This window comes from Muscardinus avellanarius (assembly GCF_963383645.1).
Source record: "Muscardinus avellanarius genome assembly, chromosome: 18".
Classification (NCBI taxonomy): Eukaryota; Metazoa; Chordata; class Mammalia; order Rodentia; family Gliridae; genus Muscardinus; species Muscardinus avellanarius.
The window spans coordinates 28,901,591-28,920,566 of NC_137804.1; the positions used below are offsets into that span (position 1 = coordinate 28,901,591).

The 18,976-nt window shown below is 44.4% G+C and overlaps 1 protein-coding gene across 1 annotated transcript; it reads left to right on the forward strand.

The window, feature by feature from the left end:
* Positions 1 to 312: 312 nt before the first annotated feature.
* Positions 313 to 18,230, forward strand: ACTR8 (actin related protein 8; the record flags this gene model as incomplete). Its single annotated transcript, XM_080715997.1, has 13 exons — positions 313 to 435; positions 2,366 to 2,536; positions 4,786 to 4,896; positions 7,246 to 7,350; positions 7,725 to 7,898; positions 8,365 to 8,458; positions 9,055 to 9,187; positions 12,024 to 12,177; positions 12,940 to 13,035; positions 13,472 to 13,612; positions 16,147 to 16,411; positions 17,242 to 17,405; positions 18,087 to 18,230. The coding sequence occupies 13 exons, from the start codon at positions 313 to 315 to the stop codon at positions 18,228 to 18,230; spliced, it is 1,875 nt and encodes a 624-aa protein (XP_080572123.1).
* Positions 18,231 to 18,976: the final 746 nt, after the last annotated feature.

The following is an 18,976-nucleotide window of genomic DNA, read 5'->3' on the forward strand; positions in this document are numbered from 1 at the left end:
GGACCAGCGAAATAGAACTAGGAATATGTATGGTGTTTAATAAACCTGGAGAAAAGATACCTGTAAAGAAGCAGGTATCTGCGCTGGAAGGCCTTAGATTGTGGCTTCCTACAGCCAGGAAGAATCACAGCGGCACCCACCCTATCTCCCAGCGCCGCAGCCCCGCCCTCCCCGCTTTCCCCTAATCCTCCGGGGCGAAGCCCGCGGCGGCCATCTTGATTGTGGGCAGCCCGGCGGGAAGCTGCGCCTGCGCAGTGGCTTTTCCGCGGTGGCGGTCGCGCCACGGAAGACGGGTGGTCGTCGGTGGCAAAGATGACCCAGGCGGAGAAGGGCGACGCGGAGAACGGGAAAGAAAAGGGCGGGGAGAAGGAGAAGGAGCAGCGCGGCGTGAAGCGGCCCATCGTGCCAGCGCTAGTGCCGGAGTCGCTGCAGGAGGTGGGGCGCCGAGGCCGGTCTCCGGACCCCGCGCCCGGCCCGGGTCCTCGCGGTCTGGCCGGGCGGGCGGAGAGCCTGGTGAGGAGGGCCTGGCTGCCGCCCGCAGGCCCGACCCTCCAGGCCCTCCCCGCCTCGGCGGGTGGTGCGGACCCGGCAGGAGACCTCGGGCCGCTCAGAGCCCCGCGTCCCCGGCAGTGGGACGGCCGCGGCGTGGGCGCCTGGCTCCGGTTACTGCGAGGTGCAGGGGTCGCAGGGAGCATTTAGCACCCTCCTGGCTTCTGGGGAACTTCCAGATGATATTTGTTAGATTGTTAGATGTTCAGGCCTTTGGTAACTATATTTGCAAATTTCAGTAGTGAACATAGTTTTAAACTTAAAAACAAGGGAAAAGTAGACTTTCATCAAAGTCACAGATTCCCAAACTTACTGGCTTACCGTCCCCTTTTTAAAATATTACCCAGCATCCTCTGGGTGCTTCTGCTTTCCCTTATTTTTTATTAGATGCTCCCCAATTGTCTCCTGCCCCAAGACTACTACCGCCTCCCTAGGGCATCCCAGCATCAATCAACTTTGGGAATCTATGATCTAATAGACATTAAGAGCCTATACAGGCTCCTATCAAAAGCAATAAGATTAAGTTAAACTCACCAGGAAAGAAAAAAAAACTTACTTGCAATAGTATGGCAGGAAAAGGACTTTTATTTATACATATCTACATTCATACACAAATGCTTACTGATCAGTAAAGAAAACAATCATTCCCATAAGGAAACTGAGAAAGGCAGTGCACAGAAGACACAGTAAGGGAGCAAGTGCTTAGAATTTCATGTTGATCAGCTGGGCGTGGTGGCGCACGCTTGTAATCCCCGCGCTTGGGAGGCTGAGACAGGAGGATGGCGCTGGTTCGAAGCCAGCCGCGCTGGCTTAAGAGACCCTGTTTTCAAATAAAAAGTATAAAATAGGTCTGGGAGTGTAGCCTGGAGGTAGAAGGGCTTCCAGGAACCCCAGTACCACACACACACAAAAAAGAATTTAATGTTGATCATTTCTGTGGGCCAGTAAGTGGTGTAAAGAAAGCTATGAAAGACACAGCATGGTGCTTGGCACATGGTAATCCCTCAGGATGTTTGTTAGCTTGCACACGCCTGGTTTCTCCACCCATCTAGTTGGAGGCAAACTGGTCTGTAAAGGCCTTGCCAGTAGAGAATCCTCTAGGATTCTACTCTATGGAAGGACCTGGTACCCGGGGAAAGCACACATTTGGTTGGAGGAGGAGGACAACAGGTTACGTGGTATGGAGTGGGCTAGTGCAGAGGACCGTAGGGTAATTTGGGGTACACCCAACAGGTGTTTCCTTCAGCCCTGACCGGGATAGTTTCTCCAAAGGAGGTAACATCTAGATCCAGATTAGGTGAGCCGGGGAAAGGGCAGGAATCTAAGGGAAGGAGAACAGCATGGAAGAGACTCAGGAGAGTACCTGAAGTGTTGGAGGCACAGGCGTAGATCAGGATGTCTGGGATTGAGAGACTGGAGATCTTAGCAGGGGTTCTGTCTTCTGTGAGGATCTTGTAAGCTGGAGCCTGGCGTCTTCTAAAGTCTGCAGAGAACTTTTGAAGACTTTACTAAGAGCTAGCACCTCCGGGGTGTCTCAGTGGCTGGGCCCTGAACTAAATGGTTTTATCTTCACTAGAACTGTATGAGGTAGGGACTTCATCCATCACAAGCTGAAGAGAACACAGATTCAAAATGAGCCAGTGTTCAGGTAGAGAACAGTAATATAGTACCTCTAGAGAATGCCCTTTACTGAATTACTTTGGTACTTTGTAGTCTAGTAGTCTTTGTGGGAAGCGTATTTAACTTGTTGCTCGTGTGTTATTTGCCTTGCTGCCCGTGCGTTCACTGCGGTCACACACCTCCGCTCTATTTGCAGCAAATCCAGAGCAACTTCATCATTGTCATACACCCAGGTTCAACCACTCTGAGGATTGGGCGAGCCACAGACACGCTTCCTGCCAGCATTCCTCACGTCATCGCTCGGAGACACAAACAACAAGGGCAGCCCCTGTACAAGGACAGCTGGCTCCTGAGGGAGGGATTAAATGTAAGTTGGAAAAGGAAGACCTGGAGAGAGAGCCCAAGGTTGTTTCCTTGTGAGAGCGAGACCCTCACGAGACCCTCACGAGACCCTCACGTGTACCTTGGAATCTTAAACTCCTTCTGAGCTTTACTGTGTTTTAAAGTAACATCACTCAAGGTTACCAGTGACTTAAATTGTAAAGAATTAGTTATATAACAGCCGGGCGTGGTGGCACACACCTGTAATCCCAGAATTTGGGAGGCTAAGACAGGAGATTACTGGTTTAAGGACAGCCTCAACAACTTAGTGATACTTTCAGCAACCTAGTGGGATCCTGTTTCAAAACAAAAAAATAAAAAAGGCTGGGGGTGTAGCTCAAAGGTAAAATAAAAGGCCACTTAGTTCAATCCCTGGTACCCCCCACATACACAAATCAATTATAACAAAGTGAATCCAATTTTCTTTCATTTATCAAGATTACGTGGGTGTTCATAAAAGTTATCTTTAACCCATTTTGTCCTATCATCCCAGATGTGATACATGTATAAAAACGTAAATTGAGCAGTAAATATACTAACTTGTGGTAACGTTGAAATAATTATTATGTTTGCAGAATTGAAAACTTGGGACTTAATGGGCTAATGGAAGTTAAAGAATTATTATTCAGTTAAAATGATACATTGAGAGGCTGGGCATGGTGGCGCACACTTCCAGTACTTGGGAGATTGAGACAGGAGGATCTCAGGTTTGAGGCCGGCCTCAGCAACTTAGTGAGGCTTTCAATAACTTAGTGAGACGGTGTTTCCAAATAAAAAATAAAATAGGGCTGAGGGTATAGCTTGGAGGTAGGATGCCTCTAAGTTCAATCTCAAGTACCATTTTTTAATTACTTAAATTCATATATCTAGTCCATTAGCAAATTGCATTGCTACAACAAATACTACAGTCTTAGATCAAACCCTTATTTCAAGGCAAAAAATATATTTCTTTGCAATGAGCATTAACTCATTTTGTAGATGGTAACTATTCGAAAAATATTTTGTGATAGGTGTTAAATCTGCATGTTGCATTTCAGTCCACGTCTAGCTTTCATGGTTTAAAAGTATGGTTTAAAAGTATGGTTTTAATGTAACTAGCAGTTATAAGGAAGTCTGGTTGTAAGTTTGAATCTAACTTACCCACATAAGAATCTATAATATTGGTATAATTTAAATGCTTGATTAATCAAAATACAAGGTGTGGATGGAATATGACATTGTTATATAAGCATTAGAATTATATAGATGTTTAGAAGAGTCTCTAAAATGCTTTGAAATTATAGGGTAAGTATGCTTCCATTTGCACTCCCCCCCCCCCCCCCCAGTAATAGAGATGGAACTCGGGCATTCTACTTCCGAGCTACACCTCCAGCCCATTTTTTTTTTTTTTTTTTTTTTTTTGGTGGTACTGGGGGTGGAACTCAGAGGCTTTCTACCCCCGGGCTATACTCCCAGACCTTTTTTTTTTTTTAATATATATTTTATTTGGAAACAGGGTCTCACTAAGTTGCTGAAAGCCTTACTAAGTAGCTGAGGCTGGCTTCGAACCCATGCGATCCTCCTGTCTCAGCCTTCCAAGCGCGGGGATTACAAGCATGTGCCACCATGCCCGGCTTTTATTCTTTATTTTGAAACAGAGTCTCACTGAATTGCAAAGGGCCTCATTAAGTAGCTGAGGCTGTCTGCGAACTGCGATCCTGCTGTCTCAGCCTCCTGAATGCTGGGATTATAATTGTGCTCCACCACACCCGGCTTAGCACTGAAAATTTTAATCAGTCCAAAGTCACTTGAATTTTTAGATTTTTATAAATAGTTGAGTTTTGGTCAAGGTTTCATTTTTCCTTTTTATTTACAATAAAATACTGCTTGGAATTCTTGAGATTACTACAGATGACAAAGAATAAGGAAATGCTACTTATTGGTGAATTGGTGATGAATTAACTAGTAGCTTGCCATAGTGCTTTCTTTTTTTTTTTTTTTTTTTTTTTTGTGGTACTGGGGTTCCTGGAAGCCCTTCTACCTCCGGGCTATACTCCCAGATCTATTTTATACTTTTTTTATTTTTGGAAACAGGGTCTCTTAAGCCAGCGCGGCTGGCTTCAAACCAGCGTGATCCTCCTGTCTCCGCCTCCCAAGCGCAGGGATTACCAGCGTGCGCCACACGCCCGGCGTGCTTTCTCTTTTTTGCTAAGTCCTTTTCACTGTTCGTCTCTCTTTACCATCCCCCACCCCCAGAAACCTGAAAGTAATGAACAAAGACAAAATGGCCTTAAAATGGTGGATCAAGCAATATGGTCTAAAAAGATGTCAAACGGCACAAGGAGGATTCCGGTGTCCCCTGAACAGGTGAGTCATGGTTTTTTTTAGCTTTATTCTTTTCCCAGCTCTCTTATATCATACAGTCAGTATAACTCTTAACTGTGAGGAAGTGTTCTGAAAAACGCATCCTTGGACAATTTTATTCTTGGGCAAACATTGTAGGGTATATATAAATATATATACACAAAAGCCTAGATGGTATAACCTTGTACACACCAGGCCTGTTATAGGCTGTTGTTTCTAGGCTTCTAACCTATACAGCAAGTTACTTTTCTGATTACTCAAGGCAGTTGTAGCACTCTGGAATTTTTTTTTTTTTTTTTTCTCGTCTGGGGATGGAACCCAGGGCATTTATTTGACCTCTGAGCTACACCCCCTGCCCTATTCTATTCTTTTTTTTTTTTTTTTTTTTTTTTTTTTGCGGGTCTGGGGATGGAACTCAGGGGAATTTGACCTCCGAGCTACACCCCCTGCCCTATTTTATATTCTTTATTTTGAAACCGGGTCTCACTGAGTTGCAGAGGGCCTCACTAAGTAGCTGAGGCTGTCCGCGAACCGTGATCCTCCAGGTCTCAGCCTCCCGAATGCTGGGATTACAAGCGTGCGCCACCACGCCCGGCTCTATTCTTTATTTTGAAACTGGGTCTCGCTGAGTTGCAGAGGGCCTCATTAGGTAGCTGAGGCTGTCCACGAACTGCAATCCTCCAGGTCTCAGTCTCCCAAATGCTGGGATTACAAGCGTGCGCCACCATGCCCGGCTGGAAAATATTTGTGTATTTAAACATTAAAAAGTATATTAAAGGCACTGGGCATGGTGGCGCACGCTTGTAATCCCCGCGCTTGGGAGGCGGAGACAGGAGGATCACATAGGTTCGAAGCCAGCCGTGCTGGCTTAGGAGACCCTGTTTCCAGATAAAAAAATATAAAATAGGCCTGGGAGTGAAGCCCGGAGGTAGAAGGGTTTCCAGGAACCCCAGTACCACCAAAAAAAAAAAAAGTATATTAAAAATACAGCATTAAAAATAAACTGTGGCGTACTCATGTAGGACACTCAGCATGAATGAGTTGGCATGACTAGGAGTTGCTTGGGGTGAGTCAGTGAGTGGAGAGTGAGCATGAAGGCCTAGGACATTGTTGTGCACCACTGCAGACTTTATACACTTAGGCTACACTCTATATTTATTTTTAGTTTTTTTCAATAATAAATTAACCTTTGCTTACTGGAACTTTTTTGTTTGTGAATTAAGATTTTTTTAAACTTCTTAGTCTTTCGTAATAACACAGTTTAAGACATAAATACATGGTAGAGCCATACAAATGGTCCTTTTTTATATCTTTATAAGCTATTTCTTTTTTTTTTTTAATTTCTTTTTACTAAGACACAAGCTGGGCATGGTGGTACATGCCAGTACTTGGTAGGCTAGGATGAGAGGATCTCAGATTTGAATCTCAGCAACTTAGTGAGACCTTCAGCAACATAGCAAGACCCTGTTTTGTTTTGTTTTTTTATTTTTTGAGTTACTGGGGGTGGAAACCAGGGGCTTTTCTACCTCCGGGCTATACTCCCAGAACTATTTTATACTTTATTTGGAAACGGGGTCTCACTAAGTTTTTGAGAGCCTCACTCAGGAGCTGAGGCTGGCTTCAAACCTGTGCCTCCCAAGTGCTGGGATTACAAGCATGCGCCACCATGCCTGGCTAAGACCCTGTTTTAAAGTAAAGAATAAGTTGGATGTGGTGGTGCACATCTGTAATCCTAGTACTTGGGAGGCTGAGACAAGGATTACAGGGTAGATTCAGCAAGTAGCGAGACCCTGTTTCAAAATTTAAAAAAATAAAATAGGGCTGGGAGTGTCGCTTGGAGGTAGAATGCCTCTGGGTTCAGTCCCCAATAAGTAAATAAATAGTGAGGAAGAAGCCAGGTGTGGTGGTGCACGCTTGTAATCCCAGCATTTGGGAGGCTGAGACTGGAGGATCACAGTTTGCAGACAGCCTCAGCTGCTTAGTGAGGCCCTCTGCAACTTAGTGAGACCCTGTTTCAAAATAAAGAATAAAAAATAGGGTAGGGAACTGGGCATGGTGGTGCACACATGTAATCCCAGTACTGGGGAGGCTGAGACAGGAGGATCACACAGGTTTCTGAGAGCCTCATTAAGTAGCTGAGGCTGGCTTTGAACCTGCACGGTCCTGTTTCAGCCTCCCAAGCCCGGGGATTACAAGCATGCGGTGAGTGTTTTGCCCAGTATTTGGGATTTGTGATTAAAATTTGCTGCTATGTCTGCTCTATGAGAGAGGAGCAAAGAAGATTCTTAAACATATTTTTCCCTTCCCTTTCTTGTATAAATCAGGTAATTTTCTGATTTTCTTTGGCTTTAGGCACGCACCTACAACAAGCAAATGCGACCTGCAATTTTGGATCACTGTTCTGGAAATAAGTGGACAAACACATCTCATCACCCTGAGTATTTGGTAGGAGAAGAGGTAGGAAGTTACAGTGAAATGGAAGAAGAAAAACATGGCCGTCCTACTAAAAACTACTTTGCTACCAAGTTCCAGTTGTTTCCAGGCAATGTGTAATCGTACATTAAGGACCAGATATTTACACTGACACCCGAATTGTTCAGTATTCAACATCTAGAACATCGGAAAGCGTTGCTTCTAGTGTTCTCCTCCCTTTCTTGCTGGAGTTTGAACCCAGGGATTCACTCCTGCTGAGCAAGTTCACTACCACTGAGCTACATTCCTCAACCCGTTATTCACAAAATGTTAATGTTCATATCTGGTCTTAGATTTTGGGTGTAAATCCAGAAAACCCCAGGAGAAGAGTTTTAACAATGTATCCCTCCCCTTTCTAGGCCTTGTATGTTAATCCGTTGGACTGTTACAACATCCACTGGCCTATCAGAAGAGGCCAGTTAAATATTCACCCTGGACCTGGGGGCTCCCTTACAGCTGTTCTGGCAGATATTGAAGTAATATGGTCACATGCAATACAAAAATACTTGGAAATCCCACTGAAAGATTTAAAGGTAAGCTAAAATTCCCAGTAATTTGCATTGTCTTAAAAATTCTTGGTCAGTACAAGTCACATGTCATTGAGTTATATGTTCTTCTTGAAGCCTTCTTGGCCTCAGAGTGTTGAGAGGATCTTTTGCTCGCTTTACGACCCACTGGCGCTTGCCCTTGTATCTTTGGTGTCTCACTATCAGGCTTAATGCCTTCTCTCTGTACCTTACTTGGACACATCAGTGTTAATTATTTTTCATCATCTTTAACTTGTGAAAAGTTGGAGATGATGGGGGTAGAGGGTTAACATTTCCTTGTTCTTCATGAAACCCAAATGATAGCACAGAGATTTGAATTTTTACTCTCATCTTTAGCCACCACTGTGGCGCCTGTGGACAGAGCTGCCCTAAAGACAACTGGTGGGGCTGGACTTGAGTGTTAACCCGTTCACTTTTTATTATTCTATTTTTTTTTTTTTTTTTTTTTTAGTATTATAGATGTATCTTGTTAATTCCTGATATCTACAATAAACAACATGTGAAAGAACTAGTGAACATGATACTAATGAAGATGGGTTTTTCAGGTATGTGTGATATTCTAGTGAGATCTCTTTTATTTAAAAAGTTTTGCAGGGTATGTTGGCGCCTGTGTGCAATCCCAGTGCTTGGTAGGCTGAGACGGGAGGATCGCAGGTTTTCGGACAGCATCATCAATGTAGTGAGGCCCTCTGCAACTTTGTGAGACCCTGTTTCAAAATAAAGAATAAAAAATAGAGTTGGAGGTATAGGTCAGAGGTAGAATGCTGCTGGGTTCAACCCCCAGTACTAAAAAGAAAATTTTATTTTATTTTTTGTGGTGCTAGAGATTGAACCCAGGGCTTCATGCATGTAAGGAAGCGCTTTACCACTGAGCTACACCCCCCACTCTGTAGTGAGACCTACTTTAAGTGAATTTATGCTTCTTTTGGTGTTTGTGTGTGTACCACCACACCCAATTAAATTGTTCTTTGTTTTCAATGGCAAAGTTAATTCAGTTTGCTGATTTATTCCAGTGCCTATTGTGAAAGAATCTGCTTCTGTGATTTGATTGCCTAGAGGTTTCTGGGCCCTCGCTTGGGTTGATTGCTTTGCCATCCTCACTGTGCTCAAGCTGATTGCTCCTCCGCCCTTTTTGTTTTAGGGATCGTGGTCCATCAGGAGTCTGTGTGTGCCACCTTTGGAAGTGGCTTAAGCAGCACATGTATCGTAGACGTTGGCGACCAGAAGACAAGCGTGTGCTGTGTGGAGGACGGGGTGTCTCACCGGAACACTCGGTACAGAACTGGGGAGGTGACATTGCTCGCCCCTGTCCCCTCACAGACTGTTCAGATCATCAGAGTTTAGAAGTTACTTGTAAGAAGTTACATTTTCAAAAGTCTACATAGGAAACCAGCAAGACTGTAAAAGGGCATATTCTAGCAAAGTTAAAAACAGCTCATTTGGACAGGCCTTTTGGCACACACTTCTCATCCCGGTACTTAAGAGGCTGAGATAGGAGGATCGCGGGTGCTCAGCCAGCAATTTAGCAAGACCCTGTTTCAAAATAAAAAATAAAATATGAGTCAGGTGTGGTGCACGCCTGTAATCCCAGTACTTGGGAGGCTGAGACAAGAGGATTGCAGGTTGGAGGAGGACAGCCTCAGCAAGTAGACTCTCATCGACCTAAGTGAGATCCTATTTCAGAGTAAAAATAAAATAGGGCTGGGGCTGTAGGAGAGATGCACAATGCCCCTGGGTTCAGTCCCAGTACCACAAAACCAACGAACAGCCCAGCTCATTGGCGCTTTCTGATACGAATCCACATCAGTGGCTCCGGAAAGTCCTGGTGTGTGTTGTTTGCTTTTCCACAGGAGCATCAGTGTCGGCCTCTGCCTTTTGTCGTGGTCTGCCACAGGGACTAGTCACACCTTCATAGCAAAGCTTTACCTAGTCATGTCACTAGGAGAAAGCGTGTTCTTTCGGGTCTGAATTCTTCACTAGCTAGTGTTTTGAGTGTCTGCTTTTCTTGTGTGAGTGAGGGATGACTTAAGGTCTCTATGTCCTTGTGCTGTCACCCCTGTTAAGGGGTGAGTAACTAGCAGTCTAGATTTGCTGCATGTCCTTCTCGGAACACCGGACACAGTAAATCCAGTCAGGTAGCACAGGTACACATTCTCTGCAGCATTTTGTTGTCCTAGGAGAGCATTTTCTTGACCCCACATTAGCCAACAAAGTTCAAAGTATAGAAAAAATTTAAAAGAGGGTCCAAGCGATTTACAAATGGTTAGTCTACCACCACCACCCACGTACAATGCATTCTAAAGCCCAGTGGGAAGCCGGGCGTGGTGGCGCACGCTTGTAACGCCCGCGCTTGGGAGGCTGAGACAGGAGGATCGCACGGGTTCGAAGCCAGCCTCAGCTACTGAGTGAGGCTCTCAGCAACTTAGTGGGACCCTGTTTCCAAATAAAATATAAAAAAGGTCTGGGAGTATAGCCTGGAGGTAGAAAGCCTCTGGATCCCACCCCCAGTACCACAAAAAAAGTAAATAAATAAAAAAATAAAACCCAGTGGGAGTTATTTTGACTGGTCCATTGTTTGGATTATCTAATGCCACTGTTTCTTAAAGTTTGGAAAAAATGCTGACCCACGTCTCTTACCATTATGTTGCAGTGGGTTTTCCAGATTGTGGAAACCTTGGGTTTTCTCTAAACTTTCTTCCATAAGTTTGCCTTATGTTGTCAGTACCTACCACACTTAACATGGTGACAGTCAAACTACTGTCCTATGACAAACATACATTGACTTGAAATAAGCCAGGTTTTTTTTTTTTTTTTTTTTTTTTGCGGGTCTGGGGATGGAACCCAGAGGCATTTGACCTCCGAGTTATACCCCCTGCCCAATTTTTTATTCTTTATTTTCAAACAGGGTCTCACTGAGTTGCAGAGGGACTCACTCAGTAGCTGAGGCTGTCCGCAAACTACGATCTTCCTGTCTCAGCCTCCCGAATGCTGGGATTACAAGTGTGTGCCTGGCTTTTTTTTTTTTTTTCTTTTTTTTTTTTTTCTTTTTGGTGGTACTGGGGTTCCTGGAAGCCCTTCTACCTCCGGGCTACACTCCCAGACCTATTTTATATTCTTGAAACAGGGTCTCTTAAGCCAGGCGCAGCTGGCTTCGAACCTGTGCGATCCTCCTGTCTCTGCCTCCCGAGCGCGGGGATTACAAGCGTGCGCCACCACGCCCGGCCTTTTTTTTTTTTTTTTTTAACAGAGTCTCACTAAGTTGTCAAGGCTGGCCTCAAACCTGAAATTCTCCTGTCTCAGCCTCCCAAGGACTGGGATTACAGAGTGTATGCTGCCACACCTGCCAAGCTGAATCTTACTAGTTTTGTTTGTTTTGTGGTGCTGGGATTGAACCCGGGGGCATTGTGCATCTGAGCTGAATCTTAATAGATTCTGTGTCTTGAATACCTTTTGCAAATAGCATGGCACCCCAGGAGTCCTGCCACTGGTTTTAGCTAAAGTTCCCTTTCTCCTTGCCACCTATCCGTTCCACCCTTTCCACCCTTTTATTCACTTCTTTTATTTGAGGAGGGTGGGTATTGGAAATTGAACCCAGAAGCATTCTATGTTCAAGCTACCCCCCGGCTGATTTATGTCATATTTGTAAACAGGGTTTTGGTAGGTTGATGAAAATCTCACTACTTGCTGAGGCTGTTGTCAAACCTGCGATCCTCCTGCCTCAGCCTCTCAAGTACTGGGGTTATAGACATGTGCCACCAAGCCTGGTGCATTTAGTTTTTAAACAAACATTTGTTAAAATTTGCTGTGTTTCTTTGAACCTAACGGAGTTCTTTAAAACCCTTTGTACCTTTTGTGTGTGGTGCTGAGGACTGAGCCCAGAGCCATTCTACCTCTGAGCTACACCTTCAGCCCCGTGTTATTTCTTATTTGGAAATAGGTCCTCACTCAGTTGCTGGGAGCTCTGCTAAAGTGCTGAGGCTGTCCTCAAAGCTGCAGTCCTCCTGCCTCAGCCTCTCCAGTGCTGGGGTTATAGGCACGAACCACCACTCCCTTCCCTTTGTACCTTCGTAATTGACAAATTAACTATCTGCCCTTTTCTCTTCACTCTAGGCTCTGTCTGGCCTATGGAGGATCTGATGTGTCAAGATGTTTTTACTGGCTCATGCAGCGAGCTGGGTTCCCTTACCGAGAATGCCAGTTAACAAATAAAATGGATTGCCTTCTTCTGCAGCACCTTAAAGAAACTTTTTGTCATTTAGATCAGGTGGGAGCAAAATCAGTGTTGCTGATTAGTTTTTTCCTAAGAAAAATGTAATATTTAAAAGATAACTTAAAATTTAACAGTATTATGCCATTCTGTTAACCCAAATTGATAAAACCTTGAGAAAGTTTTATCTCCGTAAGAAGTAAGGACCTTTCAGTAGAGGTTGGTTGGGGAGAATGTGTCTCAGGCCCAGGAAAACACAGCTTGTGTTTTAGGAAGAAAAGCCTAGCATATTTCTCTTAGGGCAGGAGTCTGATTGTTCTGATAAAGGATGAAGATAAAACTTTAGGTATAATGAATGTACTAGGTAAATTCATAGGTACAGATATTTGGTTAAGTACAGCATTTTCCAAGTATCATAAATAGTACTGTTTAGTCATTGCTCTGTGTATGTGGGTTGCTGCCGTTTTACTTTTTGTTTTAGACCTTTTTTCCCAGTAAGATAACTATAAATTTTAAAAATCTAAGGAACAAAAAAATTTTAAATTCTCAGTTATTGAGAGGATTTGCTTACTATTGGAGTTAATATCTATATTAATGTTTATCGATAATGAGAAAAATGAAAAATTCAGATGTTGGAAACTAAGAAATGTTTAATAGAAAAGCAAGTACAGCTGAGGTGTTGTTTTATTAAATTACAGTGAGAATAGGACAAACTCAGGGGCTTTTTATATGTGATTTAGTGATGGGGAGCTTATGCACAACTTGAGGAGTTACATGCATTCTTACTGATTCACTGACAGCATCTTTTCCTGGAATCAGGACATCTCTGGGCTTCAGGACCATGAATTCCAGATTCGACACCCAGATTCCCCTGCCCTGCTTTACCAGTTTCGATTAGGAGATGAAAAACTCCAGGTAACCAGAAGGGGTATATTTCTATGGTTCAGTCAGAGGTCAGAATGGAAAACTGGTTGTAGGTTGTCACTAACCGATGCTTAAGGCACTGTTAGGTACAGGTCAGACAGATTGGCCATCTTTTCAGTTCGTCGGTTTGTGACGAGTTGTTAGAGGCACCATTCTTACCAAGAAGTTATTGGCAGGTTCTCAAGCACCTACTTTATATTTGCTTAGAGAGGCTCACACGTGGTGTCACAGTGCCCATTCAGGTGAATGGTGCTGAGTTTTCTGAGCTGTTGTGCACTGGAGGGCGAGTCCCCCCATAGGAGGGAGTACAGCCCAGTCTACGAGCATCTGATGATCTGCCAGGTGGCTTTTGGAAGAACAAAATTTAGTGGATCCACTTATTTCCCGCAGAATCCTTTTCTGATTCCTGTCTTCCTTCCACGCTCAGGCTCCAATGGCTTTATTTTACCCGGCAACTTTTGGGATCGTTGGACAGAAAATGACAACTTTGCAACACAGATCCCAGGGCGATCCTGAGGACCCACACGATGAGCATTACCTGCTGGCCACACAGAGCAAGCAGGAGCAGGTGTGCAGCATTCTGGTGGGAGAAGAGACTTGTCCCTGAAGGAGAAATTTTTCCAGAAGTAATAGAGCACTGTGATCACTAACCGACTAATAATCCTGTTGGTATTTTGGGGACTATAGATGGAAAAATGAAATTAAGTCTTTTTTTTTTTTTTTTTTTTTTGGTGATAGGTAGTACGGGGTTAGGGTAAAACCCAAGGCTTTGCATTTGCTATAAAAGTGCTCTGCCATTGTGCTACATCCCCACCCATTTTATTTTTTATCTTTTTTTTTTTTTTTTTTTGGTACTAAGAATTGAACCCAGGGGCATTCTGCCTCCCAGCCACACCCCCCAGCCCTATTTCATTTTTTATTTTGAAACTTTTCTCACTGGGGGCCTCTTTTTAAGTTGCTGAGAGACTGGCTATGAACCCATGATCCTCCTGTCTCAGCCTTTCAAGTACCAGGTTTACAGGCATGTACCACTACACCCAGCTATGATTTTTTATCTTGAGACAGGGTTTCTGTAAGTTGCCCAGGTTAGCATCAAACTTGAAATGCCCCTGCCTTGGCCTCCTGAGTGATCAGATGAATTATGATTACAGGTGTGCACTCTCTGTTAAATCTGATGACAGAAAAATCTGTTCTGCAGATACTAATTCAATTTCCTGAATACCAGTCCACACATTTAAGAATTAATAAAGAAATTTTCCTTTTGTAATATGTTATTTACTTAAATTATGTTTTTTAGTATTTTATCAAGTAAAATCTCGTGCATATATATATATATATATATATATATATATATTTTTTTTTTTTTTTTTTTTTTTTTTTTGGTGGTACTGGGGTTCCTGGAAACACTTCTACATCCAGGCTACACTCCCAGACACCTATTTTTTATATTTTTATTTGGAAGCAGGGTCTCTTAAGCCAGTGAGGCTGGCTTTGAACCTGCACGATCCTCCTGTTTTTGCCTTCCAAGCACGGGGATTACAAGCGTGCACCACCAGGCCCGGCTAAAATCTCGTGTGTGTGTGTATATATATATATTTTTTTTTTTTTTTTGCGGGTCTGGGGATGGAACCCAGGGACATTTGACCTCCGAGCTACACCCCCTGCCCTATTTTTTATTCTTTATTTTGAAACCGGGTCTCACTGAGTTGCAGAGGCCTCACTAAGTAGCTGAGGCTGTCCGCGAACCGCGATCCTCCGGTCTCAGCCTCCCGAATGCTGGGATTACAAGCGTGCGCCACCACGCCCAGCTATATATTTTAATTATAATATGAAAGGTATGTGGCATAGGCATAGAGCTGAGGTTTTTTTTGGTTTTTTTTGTTTGTTTGTTTTTTTCCTCCCCAAAGCTAGTCCTAGTAATAGTAGATGTTTCATTAGCAAGCTTTTACTTGCTAATGAAACATCTGAAGCTTATGCTGGAGAGTAGATGAGGACTGTAAACCTTTTCTAATCTTTGTTCCCACCCCACAGGCAAGCATGATGTAGTAGATAGAATCTAAAAATGAGAAGCTGAGTGTGGAGGCACACACCTGTAATCTCAGCATTTGGGAGGCTGAGACAGAGGGATCATGGTTCATGGACAGCCTCAGATACTTAGACCCTTTGCAACTCAGCAAGAACTTCTTTCAAAATAAAGAATAAAAAGTAGGGCTAGGGGTGCAGCTTGGAGGTAGAATGCCCTGGGTTAAGCCGAGCGTGGTAGCACATGCTTGTAATCCCAGTGCTTGGGAGGCTGAAACAGGAGGATCACAGAAGTTTGAAGCCAGCCTCAGCTACTTAGTGAGGCTCTCAGCAACTTAGTGAGACCCTGTTTCCAAATAAAGTATAAAAAAAATAGGTCTGGTGTATAGCCTGGAGGTAGAAAAGCCCCTGGGTTCCACCCTTAGTAACACACACACACACACACACACACACACACACACACACACACACAAAGAATGCCCTGGGTTTCATCCCCGGTACAATAAATAAATAAATAAATAAATAGATAGATAGATAGAATTCCATGATAGCCATTGGTACATGCATCACACTGAAGTATTCCACTTTTGTTTGTGTGTGTGCATGCTACTTAACATTGAACCCAGGGCATTCTACTTCAGAGCTACACCCCAGCCCTATTTTTTTATTCTTTATTTTGAAACAGGGTCTCACTAAGTTGCAGAGGGCCTCAGTAAGTAGCTGAGGCTGTCCTCCAACCTGTGATCCTCCTGGCTCAACCTCCCAAATACTAGGATTACAAGTGTGCACCACCACGCCGGTCGAGATATCCTGCTTTACGGCTCAGTTTACAGGGAAGGATATTTACATGTGTCGACATTTCAGCTTTCAAACCCAACCAGGGGAGGAAGGGTCCACTTGAAGAGATTGTTTTGGAGTTGCTGGAGCATCCGTAGCCCCTCCCCGGTGTCCGGTAGTGGGTGCTGGATGTTGTGTGCATACCCTGCTGGCTTTTGTTTTAGGCGGGAAGGGTGGGATTTGGCGAGGCACTATCGGCAGTGTTCTGTGCTCAGTCTACTTGTCCTTTTGATTGATGTACAGTCTGCAAAAGCTACCGCTGACCGAAAATCTGCATCCAAACCCGTTGGATTTGAAGGGGACCTTCGTGGCCAGTCCTCTGATCTCCCAGAAAGACTCCATTCCCAGGAGGTGGACTTGGGGTCCTCCCAGGGAGACTGCCTGATGGCCGGCACTGACTCTGAGGAGGCCCTCACGGCGCTGATGTCCAGGAAGACTGCCATCTCCCTGTTTGAAGGGAAAGCCCTGGGCCTTGATAAAGCCATCCTTCATAGCATAGACTGCTGCTGTAAGCACCCTGGGGAGAGTGGGAGGGCCGTGAAACGATAGTTAAGTGAACTGGCTCAACCTAGCTGATATTTGTGCAGTGTAGCATACTTGTTTAAAAACTCTTTAAAGCCAGATACAGTGGCACACATCTGTAATCCCAGTATTCGGGAGGCTGAGACAGGAGGCTCGTAGATTTGAGGCCAGCCTCAGCAACTTAGGGAGACCTTTTTTCAAAGAAAAAAAACAGGGCTAGGGTGTAGCTCAGAGGTAGAATGCCCGGGTTCAGTCCCTATTTCCAAGAAAAAACAACTGTCAAGCACCTACTCAGTACTTGCCTTGCCACAGTGAAAGAGAGCAATATAAATAACCACACAGATGTGAGACGACAGCTGTGGTGGGGGCGGCGCAGTGAAGTGAGGGATGCTGATGAGATCTGATGACAGATTCTTTAACAAGGGGCCTTCACGTCCCCTGTGCAGGTGGCAGGTCGGAGTCTGAGGAGGCAGGAGGGGGTGGGGCTGGCAGGCTCAGAGGGGTAAGATTCCAGGCAAAAGAAACCTTTAAACACCGTGTGGCTGGGAATCTGGGTGTGGGGACAGGGAGAACGGGACAAAAGACCACACCGTACTGGGCCGCACGGTCCCAGAGAGCCTGGTGCAAACCTTGCCAGTAGGAGGCAGGACAGCAACCTGCTCGGGTTTGCGTTTCTCGAGGCTCCTCTGGCGTGGTGTGGCGGTGGGGTGGAGGGAGACCTGGAGGAGGTGGTTGCACTTGTGCAAGCAAGAGATGAGGGGGCTTGGTCCAGTGAGGAGGGGGTGGGCACGTGGAAGGATGTCACTGTCGTTTCAGCATCTGATGATACCAAAAAGAAGATGTACAGCTCCATCCTGGTGGTAGGAGGTGGTTTGATGTTTCATAAAGCACAAGAGTTTCTTCAACACAGAATTCTCAACAAAATGCCACCCTCATTCAGGAGAATTATTGAAAATGTGGATGTGATCACAAGACCCAAGGTGTGTTGTTTCTTGGTGCAGGTTGGACTGGATACAGATGAAACCAGCATTGATTTCTAGTTGTATGTGGACAGATAAAGTCCTAGGGGAGATGGGCTTGGGGGAGCAGGAAAGGTATTTTTAGCACGTCCTGGGTGTGGCAGAAGGAGCTCTGGGCTAAAGGACTAGACTCCTGGTCCTGGCTCCTGCCATACCTGACTTCCACTTCGTGAAAGGACCAGGCAGGTCAGTGAGTAAATTGACTGTTCTCATGCCCTGACAGCCAGAACTGCACCATGCTTTTCTCTCTCATGGTAAGGAACGAGATTCTTAAGGATCTTTTTAGTGGACCTATCTTGAGAAGAAACACATACTCAGGAATTTGTAGAAATAGATCGCATCTGTATTTCATTACATCTCACTATAGTTCCTGGCAGTGTTCTTTTCTCAGTTATTTTGTTACATATGGTCCTGCCTATAGGGCCTGACTACTTAATGGAATAGTAGTAAAGAGTGGCATCTTCAGTAATAAAAATGAAAAAAGTTTTCTAATCAGTGGAATAAGAGAAGTGTCTGTGAACCCTGCTGTCTTCAGCATGGAAACAGCCTTCTTAGTTTTTAACTCGTTTTCTCTCCCAAATCAAAGTATATGGCGTTTTTATCTTATCTGTGTGTGCTTATATAGTTTTATCACTTGTCTAGGACATGGACCCCCGGCTGATTGCCTGGAAAGGAGGGGCGGTGCTGGCGTGTTTGGATACGACTCAGGAACTGTGGATTTATCAGCGAGAATGGCAGCGTTTTGGTGTCCGCATGTTACGAGAGCGAGCTGCTTTCGTGTGGTAAACAGAAAAAAGTCATTATCAGAGACCAAAAACAAGTCTCTTGGTATAAGAGACTTATATGTATTTTAATTTATTGACTTAGATATTCAAGGGAAATAAATGGGTTTCAATTTTATGTTCAGGATATGGCGTTGGTTTGAAATTACACTCTGCTTTCATAGTCAGAACATCTCCTGCCCCCTCTCACGGCTTCATAAACTCCCCAGTGGTGTAAGATGTTGCTGTCGAATGGCCCCAGGCCTCGGTTGACTTCTGAGCCTCAGCTGCGTGGGCTGTGACGATGGAGAGCTGTCTGGTTGTGCTATATCCCCTCTTGTACTATAGGTTTCTGAGTTCAGTGCACATACCACTCTCAGGTCCTCTGGGAATTCCAGATTTGGGGGGGGGGTATTCTATATTTTTTACCGGGTTTGTTTTTTAATATTCTGTTAAATTACAAAAAAGATTTGGGCCCATTTTGGTCTAAATGTCCAGAAGGGAAATTTAATTTTAAGGCAGGGCTGACTGGAGATTTGTTACCAGTTATGTTCTATAGTATCATTGGACCAAAATAATACAGCAGCTGAAAGGGAAGTCTGTTTCCTCGTTAAGCCAAACAAATGATTAGGATGTGATTTAGAGTTATAAGTGATGTACACATAAAAAAAGGTAACTGTTGTAATTACTACTAACTTCACATCAAGCCCAGTTCTCAACCTGAAGAAGAAGGTGAAGCCGGGCATGGTGGCGCATCCTTGTAATCCCAGT